The sequence below is a fragment of the Lycorma delicatula genome, chromosome 1 (genome assembly GCF_047948215.1).
Source record: "Lycorma delicatula isolate Av1 chromosome 1, ASM4794821v1, whole genome shotgun sequence".
Taxonomy (NCBI): domain Eukaryota; kingdom Metazoa; phylum Arthropoda; class Insecta; order Hemiptera; family Fulgoridae; genus Lycorma; species Lycorma delicatula.
The window spans coordinates 48642327-48660888 of record NC_134455.1 but is presented as its reverse complement, the minus strand read 5'-3'; the positions used below and the strand labels follow the sequence as shown (position 1 = coordinate 48660888).

Sequence of the window (18562 nt, the reverse complement as noted above, 5' to 3'; positions counted from 1 at the left end):
AGGTACCATGAGGATTATCGTCGCTCCAGATAGCTGTTTGTGATAGTTTCGAACACCGTTCCTGTTGAAAGAAGCTTCATTTTTACAACATAATCAGCAGTAATAGTCGCTGAATAAAATTATTCAAAAGTGAAAAATTATTATCAATTATTTTATTATTATGTAATATTAAAATTTGGATATGTTATTTACAATCCTACAATTAACAATAAATAAAAACAATTAATATTTAATCGAATTGAACGTAAAGTGGAGGACATGAAAACAGACACAAAATTACATAAATTTTCTGCCATAACTCGGCTATTTGTTAACCAATTTTAAAAAATAGAATGTTATTTTGTTCATCCTGACCCCATAGGGGAAGACACCCGCCATGTGATGTTTTTGGCTGCCACGCCACCCCCTCCGTATCTAGCCCTAATGGGCTTTAGGTCATCTTCAGAACCCCGGCAAAAGGCTCTCAGGCTTGTTCTTGCTTCAGTCAGAATGCCACCGATGCGAATACTACAAGTGATATTCCCATCGGTGTACTACTATGAATTCAAATCAACCTATTAGGGCAGTGGTTCCCAAAATTTATCGACTCATGGCGCCCTTTTTCAATAAAAATTTTTTCATGGCGCCCTACCCTAACTACTCGTTAGTAAGAGGTAAAAATAAATAAAACTCGTATATCTTCATTCTTTTTTTACTTTATTAACATTAAATTAATAATTATAAATGTGTTGGATCAATTAATTGTGAAGCTTTTACAATATTTCGCGGCGCCCCTGTGAAGAGGCTGCGGCTCCCGGGGCGCCACGGCGCAAAGTTTGGGAATTACTGTATTAGGGGATGTTTTGTCAGCCTGCTACAAATGTTTAGTTTAATTTAGTAGAGAATGGAAAATTGATTTTGTTATGTTGGCTATAGTATTTACAATAAATACTGATAATATAATTCATTTGCATATAAGCATTTAAAAAATTATCACGGTTTTCTTTCATTTTTCAATTTTTGTTGTTTTTTATTTATTATTTAAAAGATGAAGTATTTTGTGAAGGAACTGAAGATGTAGGTCCCTCTAAAAATGCATTCTTCAGTATAAAGTACAAAAATATCACTAAGCTAAGTATATATTTAAAATCTTTTACTGCTACATGAATTCATTAATTTGAAAAATATTATCAAATAAAAAGTAATGTTAGTCAAAATAAAATGTTCAGCAAAATCATATATATATATACGCATGTATTGTTTAATGTTATTAAAAAAAGGCTTCTGTGAGAGATCATAATCTAATAGAAAATTCTACTAAAGAGATTTAAATATTCAGTATATCCATCATATTAGTTTTCTTTCTTTCTACTGATATTAAAAAAACAGAGCAGAAGGATGGAATATGATCTTAAAGTTATGGAAATAAAATCAAACAGAAAAAATGACAATCTTCAGAGCAACAAAATAAAAATTAGAAAAGACAAAAAAGCCTTATATAAATTACTGTTTTATAAATTATTATAATGATTTGACAATCAATGGATTAGAATGAATAGATTTCATACACTAATCTGATAACCAATACGGTTGACTACTTCTTCTAATTTGCCTCCCATTTCTGGAGTTACTTCGGTTACTATGAACTGTATTCCCTTCTGAACTGTGTGAAAATCCATTTTGTTTGGGTAATGTTGCTCTTGGCAATAGTAACTTCCATGCATTTTCAGTAATGATTTGGTTACGTGATTTATAACTTTGAAGTAAAACCAAATTCTGTAAAAGAAAAACAATAACACAAATAAAAATTAATTAAGATATAAAATTACATTTTAATTTATATTATTAATATACACTCTTAGTAAATTATAGTAACCATATGTGTTGTACCAGAGTTGTTTAGAAAGTTCTCGGCCTGACATAGACAACAAATAAATAAATAAATATGCTCATATTTACTCCATGTAAATATGACCATATTTAATTGTTTATTTCTTCTTGGTATTCTACGCACTTTGACAACCTAATGGAAGTCTAAAATTTAATTTTTATTAATACAAAATTATATTAGCTTTGAAGATAACTTTAAGGCCATAATTAGACTGGGTAGGAAAATAATATAAAAATCTGCTGAAAGATGAAATAAATTCAGGAATTGTACTTACTCTCAGGGCCCAGATACACCTTTCTGCAACCTTGGACATCATGGTAATTTGATGATGTTAAACTTCAAGCAATTTTAATATAAGACTTTACCACATTGTTATATTAGACTTTTTTTTTTTTTTTTACAATAAAACTTTTTCATTTTATGTTTATTATTAATTGATTACTGTGTATGAGTTGAAAAATGTTGCATGAGACTATGAATTTCCGTTATACTTTTCCTCCAGTATTTGTTCTAATAGTAGTCATAAAACTCTTCTGCAGAAAAAACTGTTTTGCACTAAAGCAGGATTGGTATAGTTATCTACAGCATGTGGAAGATAGCTGCATTTCAAAAGCAATATTATATAAACCGGTTGGAAGACAGAGATTGGGAAGACCATGGAAGAGATAAGCAATGACTTGGCCACAGTAGTCATTCTAAAACTAATTATGTGTCTTTTTCTTCCAGCAGTTCTCCTTTTTTTTGTCTTCAGTCATTTGACTGGTTTGATGCAGCTCTCCAAGATTCCCTATCCAGTGCTAGTCGTTTCATTTCAGTATACCCTCTACATCCTACATCCCTAACAATTTGTTTTATATATTCCAAACATGGTCTGCCTACACAATTTTTTCCTTCTACCTGTCCTTCCAATATTAAAGCGACTATTCCAGGATGCCTGAGTATGTGGCCTATAAGTCTGTCTTTTAACTATATTTTTCCAAATGCTTCTTTCTTCATCTATTTCCCGCAATACCTCTTCATTTGTCACTTTATCCACCTATCTGATTTTTAACATTCTCCTATAGCACCACATTTCAAAAGCTTCTAATCTTTTCTTCTCAGATACTTTGATTGTCCAAGTTTCACTTCCATATAAAGCGACACTCCAAACATATACTTTCAAAAATCTTTTCCTGACATTTAAATTAATTTTTGATGTAAACAAATTATATTTCTTACTGAAGGCTCGTTTAGCTTGTGTTATTCGGCATTTTATATCGCTCCTGCTTCATCCATCTTTAGTAATTCTACTTCCCAAATAACAAAATTCTTCTACCTCCATAATCTTTTCTCCTCCTATTTTCACATTCTGTTCAGTTCTCCTTAGAAAAATGAAATCTATAAAGCTATCATTCCTCATACTAGAAAGTGTTTTTGTTTGTGTTATCTTCATTTCTTCAGTTTTCTTTCCTGATAGCTGCATTATTTTCATTATCTGTCTCATAAACCAAAGCACCTGATTGCTAAGCTTTCATTTTTCATCAGCCTCAATTTTTCTTAATTTTATATTTCAGTACCCTTTTGGTAACTTTGAGAAATTTTCTTGTCTTTTCCTTTAACTGGATTCCTATAAATGATTTATTTTATTAAGTACTATCATAGAGCATTGAATTAAGACAAACTTTAAATATGGTTAGGAGCTCCGAAAAGTAAAAACATGTTTTTCCTTTGTTCTAACTTCTTGCGAATTGCATCATTTAATGAAGATTACTACAAACTATGTTCATTATTTGTATGCATAAGATTTGGTTTTTTTGTGTTTTGGACTCAATAGCATTCAGTTGAGCTGAGAAAAATGTATGAGTTGAACTCAAAATTTGAGTTATAATATATTCTGATTATTCAAAATAGTTTTATTTTGATCAGAATTGTACTGGTTCTATATCATTATTACTTTGCAAACCAAGACTGGGCAAAATTACTATTTTTTTTTTTTTAGAAAATGTATTACACTCATAAACATAAACACACAGATAAATTAACTTAATGAAACATTATACTGTTTAAACACTCACAAAGAAATAGAAAAATAATTTTTTTATTGTCCATTCCTTGTATGAAGTAAAGGATGTACTGTGATCGCAAAAAAATTTCAGTTTTCAAATTTCAATGGAAATATTCATTTTGAGCATCTCTGAATCCATTTTGACTAGTTTCGGCATGACGTCTGTACATATGTATCACGCATAACTCAAAAACAATTAGCCGTAGAATTTTGAAATTCTGGATTTAGGAATGTTGTAATTTAATTACTATTGTAACTGTTTCTTGATCCAAAATATTTGGATTTTGAACTTTTTCTTAATTGCAGTAATAAACCTTCATTGAGGGTTTTCAACGATATATCATAAGTAGTACTTGTTTTCATTCGTTCCAGAGTTATAGCCAAATAAAATTTTAATTAATGAAATATTTGGATCTTACAAGGGAAAGGCACATCGGTTTGAATTCGATTTCATTTCCTTTTTTTTAACTTTTTCATTTTAATTTAAATATATTGATTTATTAATAATTATTAATCTCTGATTGTAAAAAGTTTTTATAATAAATAATAATTCAATAATAACAATAAAAAAAAATATATGAAAAAATATCAGAACTTATTAATGAAATAAAATTTTATGTACTTTTCATTTAAAAAAAAATCCCTTTCACCATGCCGGAAAGCAGAGATAGTTTTCACTGGTGCTAAGTAGAAGATAAAAGAGATTTCTACCTTAAAGTTAAGAAAAACTTCAAATTTACTCAAAAAAGTTTCACATGTTTAGCTAATAAGCCCATCTTCTTACAATTCCAGCAACATTTTGGTCATCCGTTGCTGTAACAGTTGGTCATATTAAAGATTGTTTCAGACAAAAGTTTTAGGTAATGTTTAGAGCACTAACAACCACTTTAAACCAATTGAATACTGTGCCTGTTAGGAGGTATGATTTTTTTATCTTTGAAACCCCTTTTTTCCACCCCCTGGGCTAATGGTTGGTGATATCAAAAAACTTTACTTAGATAAGTTTTAGACTCTTATCCGTTCAAAGAATAGTAGGAACTTTAAATGAATTTGATATTTTACTTAATAAGAAAGTTACAGCAATATTTTGTTTTCTCAAAAAAGCCCCACCTTCCACTCCCATGGTTCGATTTTGCCTATTAATAAACTTGACCGAGATGTTGGGTCATTATATTTTTGTATCAATTTAAAAGTGATTGGCACAAAATTACAGCACATATCGTGTCCACAAGAAAGTGAAATATATATATATATATATATAAACTTTTGAAGTTTGGGGGATGTGAAATGTAAAGATATGTCAGAATTTTCCAGAATTCGAATCATGATACCTATTACAATAGGTAGCTTTCTTATGAAATCTATCTAAAAATGTGTATATGTAATTTAACAGACGTACAAGGAAGTCATGTGGTGTCCACATCAGATTTTTTTAAATTGGGAAACAGTGTTAATAGAAAATTATTTCTTAAAACCGATGTATTATTTTTTCAAGAAAATAAAAAATGGTTTACTTTGCTTTTTTAAAAAGAAATAATAATTTAATAAATTAGCCTATAATTTTGTACAAGTACATAACAATGCAAGTCTTAATAAAGTAGAAATGTATTTATTAATAAAAGATTCATTAATTAAATTATGGTGAGGATTTCAGGCTTCTTTTAAAATAAAGGCAGAATTTTCAGTAGCCTCATCCTTCCTCAAATGTTTCATTCTAAGAGCCAAGCTTCATATCGTTACTAAAATCAACTGTTCAGATCATCATCTTTCAATTTCCAAACAATAATCTTACTACCTACAAATAGTATTGTCAAGAAAGAAACCTTCCTAATTTCAATTTTCACAAGAACTTACTGTTTCAATAGACAAATGATATTGTCTAAATAAATGTTACATGGTAGAAAAGACTACATCCTGATCATACCACTTGGTTTATATACATTGCGTCTGTCATTTGATCATCAGTTTTAATTGTGGTCATCATTCCTTTCCAGATAGTCTCAGCTGAATCAAGCATGGATAGGTTTTCCAATGTTTGATTTCACTTTATGCAGGAAATACTTTCTAAGATTTTTTCCAAATGTATATTTGTTATTTGTTTTATTGTTAAATTCTATTCGCTTATATCACAAACAAAACTAATGATCAAATGATAGACGCAATGTATATATTTTGTATGTTGGCCCGTAATTTAAATTTCCCACACAATGCTGCAAAACAGAATTAAAAGTTATATAAAAACTGGATAGATCATTAAAAACATCATTGTTACAGTAATTTTACAAAAAAATTATTTTTAAATTGAAAATAAAATTAAATAGAATAAACCAATACTAATAAAATTAGTGTCAACTTAATTGTTTTAAGAAATAGTCAAATTTTTTCAGAGGATGAGTTGAATGATTTGTAGTGTATTTGAAATGCCATACCTCTGTATGGAATTTCACACACATTACATAGCCATCCAGATGGAAATGGGCTTCGTCACCCGTTCCCATCCCATATCCCCAGAGGGGACCTACCATATGGACCTCCCATATCTCTATCCGGAGGTCCAGGGATTCAAACCCTGGACCTCCGGATGAATGGCCGAGACGCTACCACTCGCGCCACAGAGGCCGGTGTCTTAAATTTATTAAATTGAGAATAAAGAACATTTTTAACTGTTATAGACTAAATAGTATAAATCCAAAAGCTTAAAAAATTAACATTTTTATGTTCAGAGTGGAGCTGAGGAAACGCATATTTTTTAAACTGCTAGTACTCAGCGGTGAAAGGGGTATTGACCTTCGGCGACCTCTGACGGACAGTTCAGACTACGCAGTTTCGGTCGCTATGGAGCGTAGAAAATAGTGTATTTGCTGTTGCAGTTTTTTTTAGAAATAATGATTCTGTGGTCACGGTTCAACGTCGTTTCCGTCGAAATTGTAACATCGAACGTCAAGGTGCAGTTCCAGATCTAAACACCATACTCCGATGGTTAGGCTTTCAGAAGTACTGGATCTGTGAAGAAGAAAAATACCACCTGGCTTCCCTGTTCAGTCCCGAACTCCGGAAATCGTAGACAGAGTGAGAAGGGTAGTTCGCGCTAGTCCGAAACGATCCACTAGGCGACAGGCTGTAGCGCTGGGTATGTCACGTCATCGTTCGCTTCATCGCATTTTACATGGTGATCTCAGATTTCACCTATACAAAATAATTATCATCCAACCGCTAACTGAAAGGGATTTTGTCCAACGCAAAGAATTTTGTGGCATAATGAACGCCATTCTTACATAAGATGCAAACGCCCTAATAATGATGAGTGACGAAGCCCATTTCCATCTGGATGGCTATGTTAATGCACAGAACTGTCGGTACTGGGCGTCGGAGAACCCATGTGAACTACACCATAAACCTATCCACAGCTCAAAAGTAGCAGTATGGTGCGGTGTCTCTAAGATAGGAATTGTTGGTTCTTACTTTTTTGAAGAGGAGAGAAACGCAGCTACAGTGAAATCAACGCACTACATTGACGTGTTAAACAACTTCCTGCGTCCATTACTGTAACGGGTGAACATGAGAGAAATGTGCTTGGTTCCAACACAATAGTGACAGAGCTCATACGGCGAGAGCATCGATTTAAATGGTTTGACAAATGTTTCCTGAACATGTCATTTCACGATTCAATGATGTTTCTTGGCCTCCAAGTTATCCTGATCTATCAATTTGTGACGCACCTGAAATAAACAGTGTACATGAACAAGCCACACACAACCAAAGAACTGGTAGTTTCCATTCGTCAAGAAATTGAAGCTGTTTTGAATGAAATGTTTAAGAAAGCTGTGCAGAGCTTTGAAGAGAGGCTCCGAATTTGGGTTTGACAAGAAGAACATCTTACTGACATTATTTTCCGAACCTAATTAAGTTATATTGATTTCAAAAATGTAATAAAAATATTGTTTAATGTAAAACTTTTTTCCATAATTAAAACAACCAAAGTTATTCATTAGTGAAAATCATGTGTTTCCTCTGCTCTACCTTTATTTCATCAACTCAACAGCTGCTATTAATAAATGTTGAGCAGCTGCACATGTAACTGCCATGTAGTTGCTCTACAGCTGTATGTTTTGTTACAGTTATATTTAATATATATTATATTATATTAATATGTTATGTTATAATTATTTAATAGTTTACACTTATTTTTATTTTATTTTTAGAATATATAAATATGATAAAATGCTTGTTTAATCTTCATGTTCAGAAGAATGTTACACTTCTAATTAGATTATACATGTAGAACTATACAGAATATGTAATATGAAGAATATATAGAATAAGTATAGAACAGTTGCCTCTAGAAACATTAAGTGTAATCTAGTAGCATTGATTAAATGTAGGAAGTAAGGAAGTAAGAAAAATTATAGTGTAATCCATTCAAAATATTAGGCCAAACTATCCCATCTTAAAAAAAATAAATATAGAAAATTTTAGCATTATTTTCCACCTTACAAATGACAAGGATGGTGATGTATGAAATTAATTTTTGGGAGTCTGCTGTTTTAAATAATATACTTTTAGTTAAGTAAGATGTATGCTAGCCGGCCTGCGTGGTGCAAGTGGTAACATCTTGGTCTTTCATCCAGAGGTCCTGGGTTCTTCAAATCCCAGTAAGTATGGCATTTTCAAAAGCTACAAACTTGCCATTTCATCTCATCCTCTGAAGCAATACCTACTGTGGTTCAAATGGCTAAGCTAAAAAAAAAAAAAGAACAACAAGAAAGGAAAATGTATGCTAATTTGGTTCACTTACCACAATGTATCCAAAAAAAGATCCTATTGCTATACCACAAACTACATCTATCCAGTGGTTATAATTAATAGTAACTCTATAAATACCTCCAGCAATAGTTAATAGAAAGAAGCAACCGCAAAATATAGGCTTTACTAGTGAGATTGAGTGTAAAGATACTGAAGTATGTGTGTAACATGATGCTAAAAATGTAGTAAACGCAGAAATCGTAGACAAATGACAAGGGAATGAAGTGAGTCCATATCTTTCTTCTAATGTCAAATTTTCTGTAACAAAAAAGAACTGTTATGTAGAATTACAATCTTTGAATCAAATAGTGTGAAAAATATTCTCAAAAAAGAAAAAACACGTTAAAAATCCAGTACTCAATGTATGTACTCGTAATTTGGCTAGGTGCTTTATAAATCTCCCTGGTTAATTATGTTTCACATGTGACTATTTAAAATACCTATTAACTAATTTTCAATGTTAATTCATTTCTTTTTTATCAGTTTTAAACGGTACTTACCTCTACAGTTATTTGCTACCAACATTTTATCACTATTCAAACATCCATTCAAAGGAAAGCTCCAGCTACTACTGTTTAACTACAGTGATTGTGGTAACCAGTTTAACCCTCCTAACATGGCTGGTTTAGACATCATTACATCCTCTGCCTGACAGTTAGAATTTAATAGGTCACCTTTTAAATAGGAAGCTCAATCATTCAGAGATTACCCAGTGTATAATTCCAATTTATACTATTTTTTTTTTTTTTTTTTAATTATAGCCGTTTTGACAAAGCTTGTAAATTTATTTTTAACTGATTATTAAACTTACATCTATTATGATATACTTTTTCTATTTTTTTCTGTTTAGCCTCCAGAACCACCGTCAGGATTACTTCAGAGGATGATTGAGGATGATATGTATGAGTGTAAATAAGTGTAGTCTTGTACGGTCTCACTTTGACCATTCCTGAGATGTGTGATTAATTGAAACCCAACTACCAAAGAGCACCAGTATCCATGATCTAGTATTCAAATCTGCATAAAAGTAACAGCCTTTACTAAGATTTGAACCTTAAAACTCTTGACTTTGAAATCAGCTGATTTGCGAAGATGCGTTCACCACTAGAGCAACCTGGTGGTTCTATTGATGTACTGTACACCAATTAACATACTGTTGTTTGTATATGTTAGGAGGTATTACATGATTAGCTTGACCCTAAAACTAATACCCTAAAACTTAGCTAGATCCTGTCAAGAGTTTTTATTTAGCTACCAAATAGGAAAGAGATTCCCACTGTTAGGGACAAAGGGAGAACTGCTCCCCAACCAAACCATATTGTATCAAGAATATCATAATAACCTTATACTTTCATTACCCTTAACATGAATTTGGTAGCTGTCAAGCAAAAACCCACACAACAATCTTGTAAAGAAAAAATCAAAACTAAGAAAAAAAGAAGATTAATGAATTAGAAAATTTATCACAGAGAGACCATGAAAGTGACACCCATAAAAAGGACACAAACTCAAACATTCTCTTAAGTGATACTCTAAAGAGCCTTCAAGAAATGAAAACCCTCTTCATCACAATTTCTCAGAAAATTAAAATTTTACCCAGATTGTAAAGAGCACATTATTGATCACTGATTGCTTTAACACTTTAAATCAGCTACCCAAGAGCAAGCCTCAGGATTCACTAAGGAAAACACTTCTTCAACCAAGTATTTCTGGTGTGTGAAAGTATTCAGACAGACTACAAACCATTTGACAAAAACAGTACGTAGTCCTCATTGCAGTATATTCTTACAGCACCAATTTAAAATATTTTGCATAATGTAAATTTTGAACTTATGTTTCTTTTATGAAGAAATCAAATTTTGTGTTTCTCTGATTATAAAATACTGGATTGTTACATGAAAAAAATTTATATAAAAAAAAGAAAGTTAAAAATAAAGAAATTTATATAAAAGTGTTTAAAGAATGCAAATAAGGAATAAATTCAGTTATATGTGAAAAAACAAGAGAAAATTAAAAAATAAGATTTCTTCAAACCTTATATTATCAATCCATTTGTACCAGATTTATGTCACTTTTCCAAGCCTTTACATTAACAAAGACCTGTGTATTCATTTATAGTAAAGTATTAGGATGATAAAAAATTCTCTAAAATAAAAAACACTGCCTTATCTCTGTACCACAATCATCAACCACAGAAATATATTTTACATATATGTATACAATAGCAAGTAAATTAATTGGAACACAGATGTCACTTAATAAAACGTAATTAATTTAGAAAAAAAATCGTACTTATACAATTTGTAAACATCCAGTGATTAATATGCCCTTCTTTATTGTTATTCACTTCATGTACATTATTTAGCATCAATTCAACAAGTGTACAACATATTCTTTTGATTTCTTTATCATGAAAACATACATATATTATTACTTTAATGAGTCAATTTTTATGATATAATATATATTTGAGAGTTGTTTTTTTATTATTACCTGAAGATTTTCAATTGGGTTTAAGTCTGGATAGTTGCCTGGCCATGGGAGCACTTTAATATTTCATTGTTCAAAACCTTTTTCTGCTTTTTTGGCAGTATGGCATGGCTCCAAATCTTGTTGGAATACTCCGTCGCCTTTAGGTAATTTGTTTTGAAGTTGTGCCACAACCCTTTCCATCAGAATCTTGATATATCCATCACTTTTAACTTACCATCTACTGGAAGTAATGAACAAGGGCCTTCAAATGTGAATCAACCTCAAAACAATTTTTTCTGAGGATGATTAACTGATTGTTGCTTAACAGCCAGTGACGTAATTTCATCTGATGCTTTTCTAACATAAAAATATGATTAATCGAAAAATAACATTTTTCCAGTCTTTTTTAGTCCAATTAGCATATGCTTTGGCCCACAAGAGCCTTTTTTTGTATATTGCTGATGTTAAAGGTTGCTTTTTAGCTCACCGACAAGCTTTCCAACCAGCTGTAAGAAGTAAGCGTTTAACAGTTGTCACATGTAAATCTGTTCCACTGACTGCTAATTCTCAATTTAAGTCCACAGCAGATAATTTTGGATCAAGATTACTTTTTCTCACCAATAGCCTGATCCTGTGTTGGAGTAGTTTTTCTTTTATAGTCACATTTGTTTTTCCTTTGAGATAAAAAGGAACCAGTTTCTTTAAATTATTTTAATATATTATTCCCTACTCCAACAATACACTCAGAAGATATTTTTCATTGTGTCATACTGTTATTTTTAGGTAGAGAAACAATTTTTGAAAGCTTTCTTGAAAGTAATGTCCATTATTATACATTCACACAAAAAATACAAAAATATGATTTTGTAATAAAAAATGAAATAAACTTTCACAGAACACTATTTATAACATAAAAATTGCTAAATAACCAAAGAACAATAACCTCACATTACACAGAACTTAAAGAATGGGTGTGGCAAGCAGTGTAGCCACAACATTGAAGTAAACCAAAAATTCCCTGTGTTCAGATTAATTTTCATGCTGCTGTATATACTCATATACAGCACATATATTATTTTAAATTTTTTTTGTACTTCCTGAAAGTGACATATAAATTATTTGCATATCCTTCCTGACAAACTAGAAATGATAACTTAAAGAGTAGACTTAAAGCTAGTACATCGGCTTATCAACATTATAATATTAATATTGAATAGGCTTCATAGGTAAAGAAAATATTATTCAAAAAATACAAATTAGTACATTTCTGGACCAGTTGAGAGTATAATCTCAACTGAGAGTAAACTGAGAGTATAATCTCAGGGAAAAATAACTTATACTTGCTGATAGTGATAGGTATGGAGTTGCTGCTCGTGCAAAACCTTCCAGCTGTTGGATTACTAGCATTAATCTCCAAAGCCAGCTTTCTAGTACTTTATTCAGGATGGTTAGATATTTCATCTAACACACCCTCATGGAATTTGGGTGTACATATTGAACGTAGTCATCCTGATTGATCATGTCTTTCAGGTTTTAAGCTTCCTGTGTCTCTGAATCATCTATGAATGGATGAAAGCATTGTGTGAGAAGGTAAAAGTCAACTGGGAAAGTGTTCCTGATACAATCATCTTGCCTCAAGGGTATTCCAACATGTAACACCGTATATTAAATTCATATCAATCATTTCTATGTTAATATAAATATAATTTACATTATTTGGAATCGTGAATAAGACAATGGTTAAAATAATAATTAATTCATACAGCACAGATCATTACATTTACTTGGTTAATAGTAAAACACAAACTGGGTATTTGTTTTTATTTACAATGATTATAATTAACAGTGACTTAATACTTACAACCTCCATTTTAATAAAAATTATTTTTCACTATTAATATTATTACTATTATAATACTTTCATGATTTCAATAATATTTTATTTTACTGTAGTATTTTAAATGTTATTAAATTATTATAATTTATTACATGATATAACGTTAATAAAATTATTCGAGTTAAGATGGTGAGGAATTATTTAATTTTATTCCAGAAGAAATTAAAACTGGTTTTTAATCTAACGTGACTCACTTCAAAAACATTTGCCGTAACTTAGTTATGTACGAACGGATTTGAATAAATGAGGTGTCATTTTCTTTTCAAACACTTAACATTTTATTTTTATTTTTTTGTAGATTTAACATTTAAAAATTGCATAGATACTAACAATTAAAAAGTTTACGCGGCTGCCATTTTAAAATGGATTGAGAGATTAGGTTCATTATTTTTATACAAGTAAATCCCTGATTACCCTAGCAGTATACAAATTTCAGCTTGATACAATTAACTACTATTAAGAAATAAACTTCATGTTAAAAATACAAACTGGTGGATAGCCAATGAACTAAGCGTTTACGGACATATGTTGATTAAGGTTTGTTAATTTTTATTTTGATGTGGGGGCCATCCCCTGAATTCTTGAAATGGTTTTTATAAACACTGTGTATAAATATAGTTTTTTAAATAGTTTTTATAAGAGAAGATCAGATTGACTAAGTTTATGTTAGTGTCCTTTGATTTTTGTAAGAAATTTAGTGGAAAAATTTTTAAAAGTTAAGTGTCAAATGATACAGAAAAGAATTTTGAAAAAATAGGTTAAGAGTATGATTGTATAAGTGGTGATAGTTCTTTATTTTAAAAAATTGTACTTTTTTCATTTGTTTAAACAATTAGTTGAGTTTTGAACATTGGATTATTTATAAAATTGTATGTTTATAATATTGTTACTAATGTTAAGTAAGGAAGTTATTTCTAACTACATTATATTCCCAACACTGATCTGTGTAACACAAGAATATATATTTATTTTAGTATGTTCTTGAACTGAATAAGAAAAATTAAAAATTCTTAAGATTGAATTAAAAAGACTTAAGATAAAAAAAAGGTAGCAATAATAAAATACACAAACTTATTTCAAGGGAATATCACGAATATTTTTATGACTAATTCAACATAAACTTATGCATTGTAAAATAGTTGAAGATTAAGCAAAATATGAAAAATGTCAAGGCAGATTGAGCAAAAAAAACAAATTTAAAAAGATTTAACCAAGAGATTAACACAATCCAGACATACACAAAATTAAAGTTTCAAAAGTATTCTAGACAAAAAAAATTATAACTATTATTTACAAAGGTTTTATTGTATGGTGTCTTCTGTTATTACATTAAAAAAATGTGACATTAAGATATTTGTGAGATCTCAGCAAAATTTTCTAAAAACTTTGCGCAATAATTACTAATTTTACAGAGTTTTCAAAAAAACTTGTAAATTTTTCTTATAATTCTTTGTAAATATGAGTAAGAATGATTAAATATAATTTATTTTTTTTACTGAGATAGTGACAGTGTTCTCAAGGAGAAAAATTTTAACATCAGCTATAATAAACATTTAAAAAAGATGTAATTCAGAAATTTATTTAAAAATTGATTCTGTAATTTATAAGACTAAAGCAATCAAACATAACTATTAAATGTAGAAGGATTTAAGTAGTTTAATAGTTCACATTAATAACCATAAAACACTAAAAATATAAATAATGTGAAGAAATATATTACAACTTTGTTTACATAAGGCAAGTAACAAACTGCTTCAATTTATTCCGTAACTGTTTTTTTAATCATCATAAAGAAACAAACATTTTTAATCACAAAAAATTATTTTTTTTTAAAATTCATGTTATTGTAATTGTGCAGTTACCTTGAAACTTTTTTTTAATACTTACGTTTCTTATTTCTTTTTTTGTTAATAAGTAATAGAAATTTTGTCAATATCTAGTGTTGTTCAATGTTTTTTTCTTCTTTTTTAGGCATTTTAATATGAAGTGTAAATATATTTGAATAAACACATTTCAAATTTTTCTGGTTTTCAGTTAGTTAGCAATCATTCTATGATCAGTTGATGTTGAATGTTATGGATAAAGAAGCTTATTTTTACCTAATTACCACACACAATTAGGATTATTAATCATCAGAAAGAAAACAGAATCCCAGTCAATTCCTAAATTGTGGAATAAGGGATGAAGGATGAGAAAAAGGGATGGATGGTGAAAGGACAATCTATCTAAAGAAACAATCACAGAAAGAGACAAATAATTCCACTAAGAGGCTTCTCTTCAACTCTATCTTCAGGCAAACAGCCACCTATCCCAAATACATCTCCAAGTACGATCTGATCATTTAAACCAAATCTAATGGAAAATAATTTTGCCTTTACCAACTAAAATAAACAAAATTTGTTTTTCATCCAGAAACCATAAAGCAATCTAATAATAACAACAGACTCAGGAATTCAGCCCTGAAATTTTAAAATATTAGTTGTATATTCTGTTACTACACATAATTATAGTTATTCTTTTATCCCTAAACTCTTAACTGCAATGGATTATTTATAAATCCTCACTGGATATAAAATTAATTTTTTTCAAAATTGGCCCATGGACTAGAATTGGTGAACTCCATAATATATTAAATATGTACCAATAAAAATGTAGAAATAAACCAGTAAATACATGTTCAAGTTGATCGTGATATGATAATATTTCATTAAATTTTTTTTAAAATTATTATTTCATTTTTTTAAATTTCACCTAGCATCACCTAGGTATTTGAATTGATAATAATTGATGTAATTAAATATAGCCAAAGATTTTACAATATTACCTTTGCAATGAATCAGCTGATTTATCTGTGATTTTTAAAATGTTATTGTTGTTTTTAAAAATTAACATTTACTAATAAATATTTATTAAATCAATACTTACCATTTACAGAAATTTCATGACAGAATCTTGGATTTTCATCAAAGAAGTATGGTCTTGGATAAACTACTAAAACTTTTATGAAATCAGTGATTACTGATGTTATGAAAATCCCCATAATATACATCCCTAGGAACAAAACATTAGTGATTTTATATTTTCTTATTTGTATTCATGAACATAATACCTTAAATACTACGTTATAGTATTAACTTAAATAAATTTATCAAAAAAATAAAACTATGCACAGAAAGACTCTCAACAGACACCTTATAATTAAAATAAATCCCATTGATTGAGCTCTTAAAATAGCTTGAACAACTAGGCAATTCAATAAGTTGGAATAAATAATTAAAATACATTTAATTTTATTAGCACTAACAACCCATGTGCCACAGAAAAAGCAAATAAAGAAGAGGCATCTGTATTAATTTTAGAAAAGCATCAAATTATTTTTATAAAATACCAAGTTTTTCCAGATTATTCCAGATATTTGCAATGAACTGGTCTGCAAAAATTAATTTAAAATAAGTATGATAGAGAGTAAAGTTATAGATACAAGTTTTTTTTTAATAAAATAATAATGGATTCCATTCACTGCACAGGAACTGGTACCAACTATAATAATCTTAATCTTAATCCAACTATAAATCTTAGAGATTTCAAAGAGAAATTATCTTCAGGAATACACAAGAAAGCTGGTTAATGTACAAGTTAATAACATCAAAGAATTGTTGCTGGTCTTCAGTGGAATAAATCAAAGAAATAAAAAAGTTTATTTCCCCAAGCAGAACATTTATTGATTGATGGCACAGTACGAAAGTGAAAAACAATGGAAGAAAGAACAAACAATGAACATCCGCAACAAATCAAATTATGAAAATAATAAAGTTTAGCATTACAGCAGAGAGATTCAACTACTTTTTTACAGTGCATTAAATAGGCTAAAATTAAAATAACCTTATTTTCACACTTGGTTCTACTGCAGGCACACCTAACTTTTTTTTTCTTTAGCATCCAGAAGGGATCCCACAGGCAACCTAACCATTTAGATACACCTAACCTGGTCTCATTCATATGTATTTAAATAATATAATGAGAAAGCCATGATGAAGGTTTATACTTCATCCAAGCTGTACTTGTAGGTGCATGTTTATCATTGAAATAAAGAAACTGTATCATTAAATATAGCCATGTTAACTGTATAGTACTTAACTGTATACTTAACTGTATACTTAATTATATAGTATTATGCTCGGGAAGTTCAGAATAATTATCAAGATAAAATCAATTTTTTTTTTCAGTAATACATTTACTTTGTTTCATTTGTGAACAATTTTTGTATGTGTACATCTTAAATTACAAATGTCTTAAAAATAGGCCAATTAATTGATTTTATTTTAATTTTTCTTGACAAATTTCTCAAATAACAAGTTATCACATGACTGTTACAGAAAAAATTACTTAAAAAATCGAAGTTGGATTTGAAATGGCAAATAGAAATTTCAAATCTACCATAAACTAAAAGAATATATTATTTAATCTGTTTGTATCCTTTAGCTAATTATCTTGCAAAATTTGAAATTCCATGTGTTTGTCTACAATCAGACACAAATTTATACAACAAAAAAAATAAATAAATGTTTTTTTTTAAATCTCCATAAATTTAATTTAACTTCTAAGAGTCTATGAACATTTTGAACCATTTCAAGGAACCTGTTGATACTGCCCATCACTAAATCTGTGACTTCTTATTACTTTCTAAAGTATTGTCAAATTAAATATGTACTAATAATAATCAAGTAATGAGATTTTGCTTATTTTAAGAATGGAACATGATAACTAATGTGTATTATATAGAACAAGAAAAGACCAACTGTCAAACCGTAATTGTATTTTGCTCTGTTGTATGAAGTATAATTTTTAAATAAAACTAAAAAGAAAAAACAATTTTTTTTAAATATTTTTGTACTACTTACCTATAGGTCTAAGTGACATATAAAAGAATCTTTGAGTAGCTGTAAATAATTTGTAGTTTGGATCTGAAGAATAATAACTTCGCTCAAATTCACAAATAAACACCTGAAATTATAAACCATTCAAAAATATATTATAATTTTAAAATTAAAATATGTAAACTGAGATGAATTTTACTGTAATTAATAGAAGTCTGTTAACAGAACTTCCCAATGTTCTCCTGGAACATCCTAAAGAAAAACACATCAGAAACAGATAAAAGTATTAGTTGCAAATGATTGAAGTAATATGTAGCAATTGGTTTTACCAAAGTTAAACAACGATGTGAGCATAATTTTGCCTTTGAATGAATAACTATCCTGTTGGAATTTTCTGGCTGATTATCATGCAAGTTGGTACCACTTAAAATTATAAAAAGCTAAATAAATAGTAATCTAGCAATAAAATATTTAATAACAATAAATCTCAATACTGTGACACCTTTTTCATTAAAAGTGCTATAATAGAGTATTATATTAAATGAATCACTTTCTATAAAACAGTGTACTGAAAGTTGTAAATTACTACTTTCTACCAT

The 18562-nt window shown here is 29.4% G+C and overlaps 1 protein-coding gene across 2 annotated transcripts in view; it reads right to left on the bottom strand.

Annotated features, from left to right (window-relative positions):
* Window positions 1–677: 677 nt before the first annotated feature.
* LOC142318029 (phospholipid phosphatase-related protein type 4-like) overlaps window positions 678–18562 on the bottom strand; it is a 33419-nt gene continuing 15534 nt past the window's right edge. For both annotated transcript variants that reach the window (XM_075354561.1, XM_075354563.1), the window contains 4 exons: window positions 17988–18090; window positions 16012–16137; window positions 8710–8975; window positions 678–1755 (listed from right to left, as the gene is read on the bottom strand). In XM_075354561.1, coding sequence (XP_075210676.1) covers window positions 1549–1755; window positions 8710–8975; window positions 16012–16137; window positions 17988–18090 — 702 coding nt within the window. In that variant the 3' untranslated portion in view covers window positions 678–1548. The remainder of the gene's footprint in view (window positions 1756–8709; window positions 8976–16011; window positions 16138–17987; window positions 18091–18562) is intronic.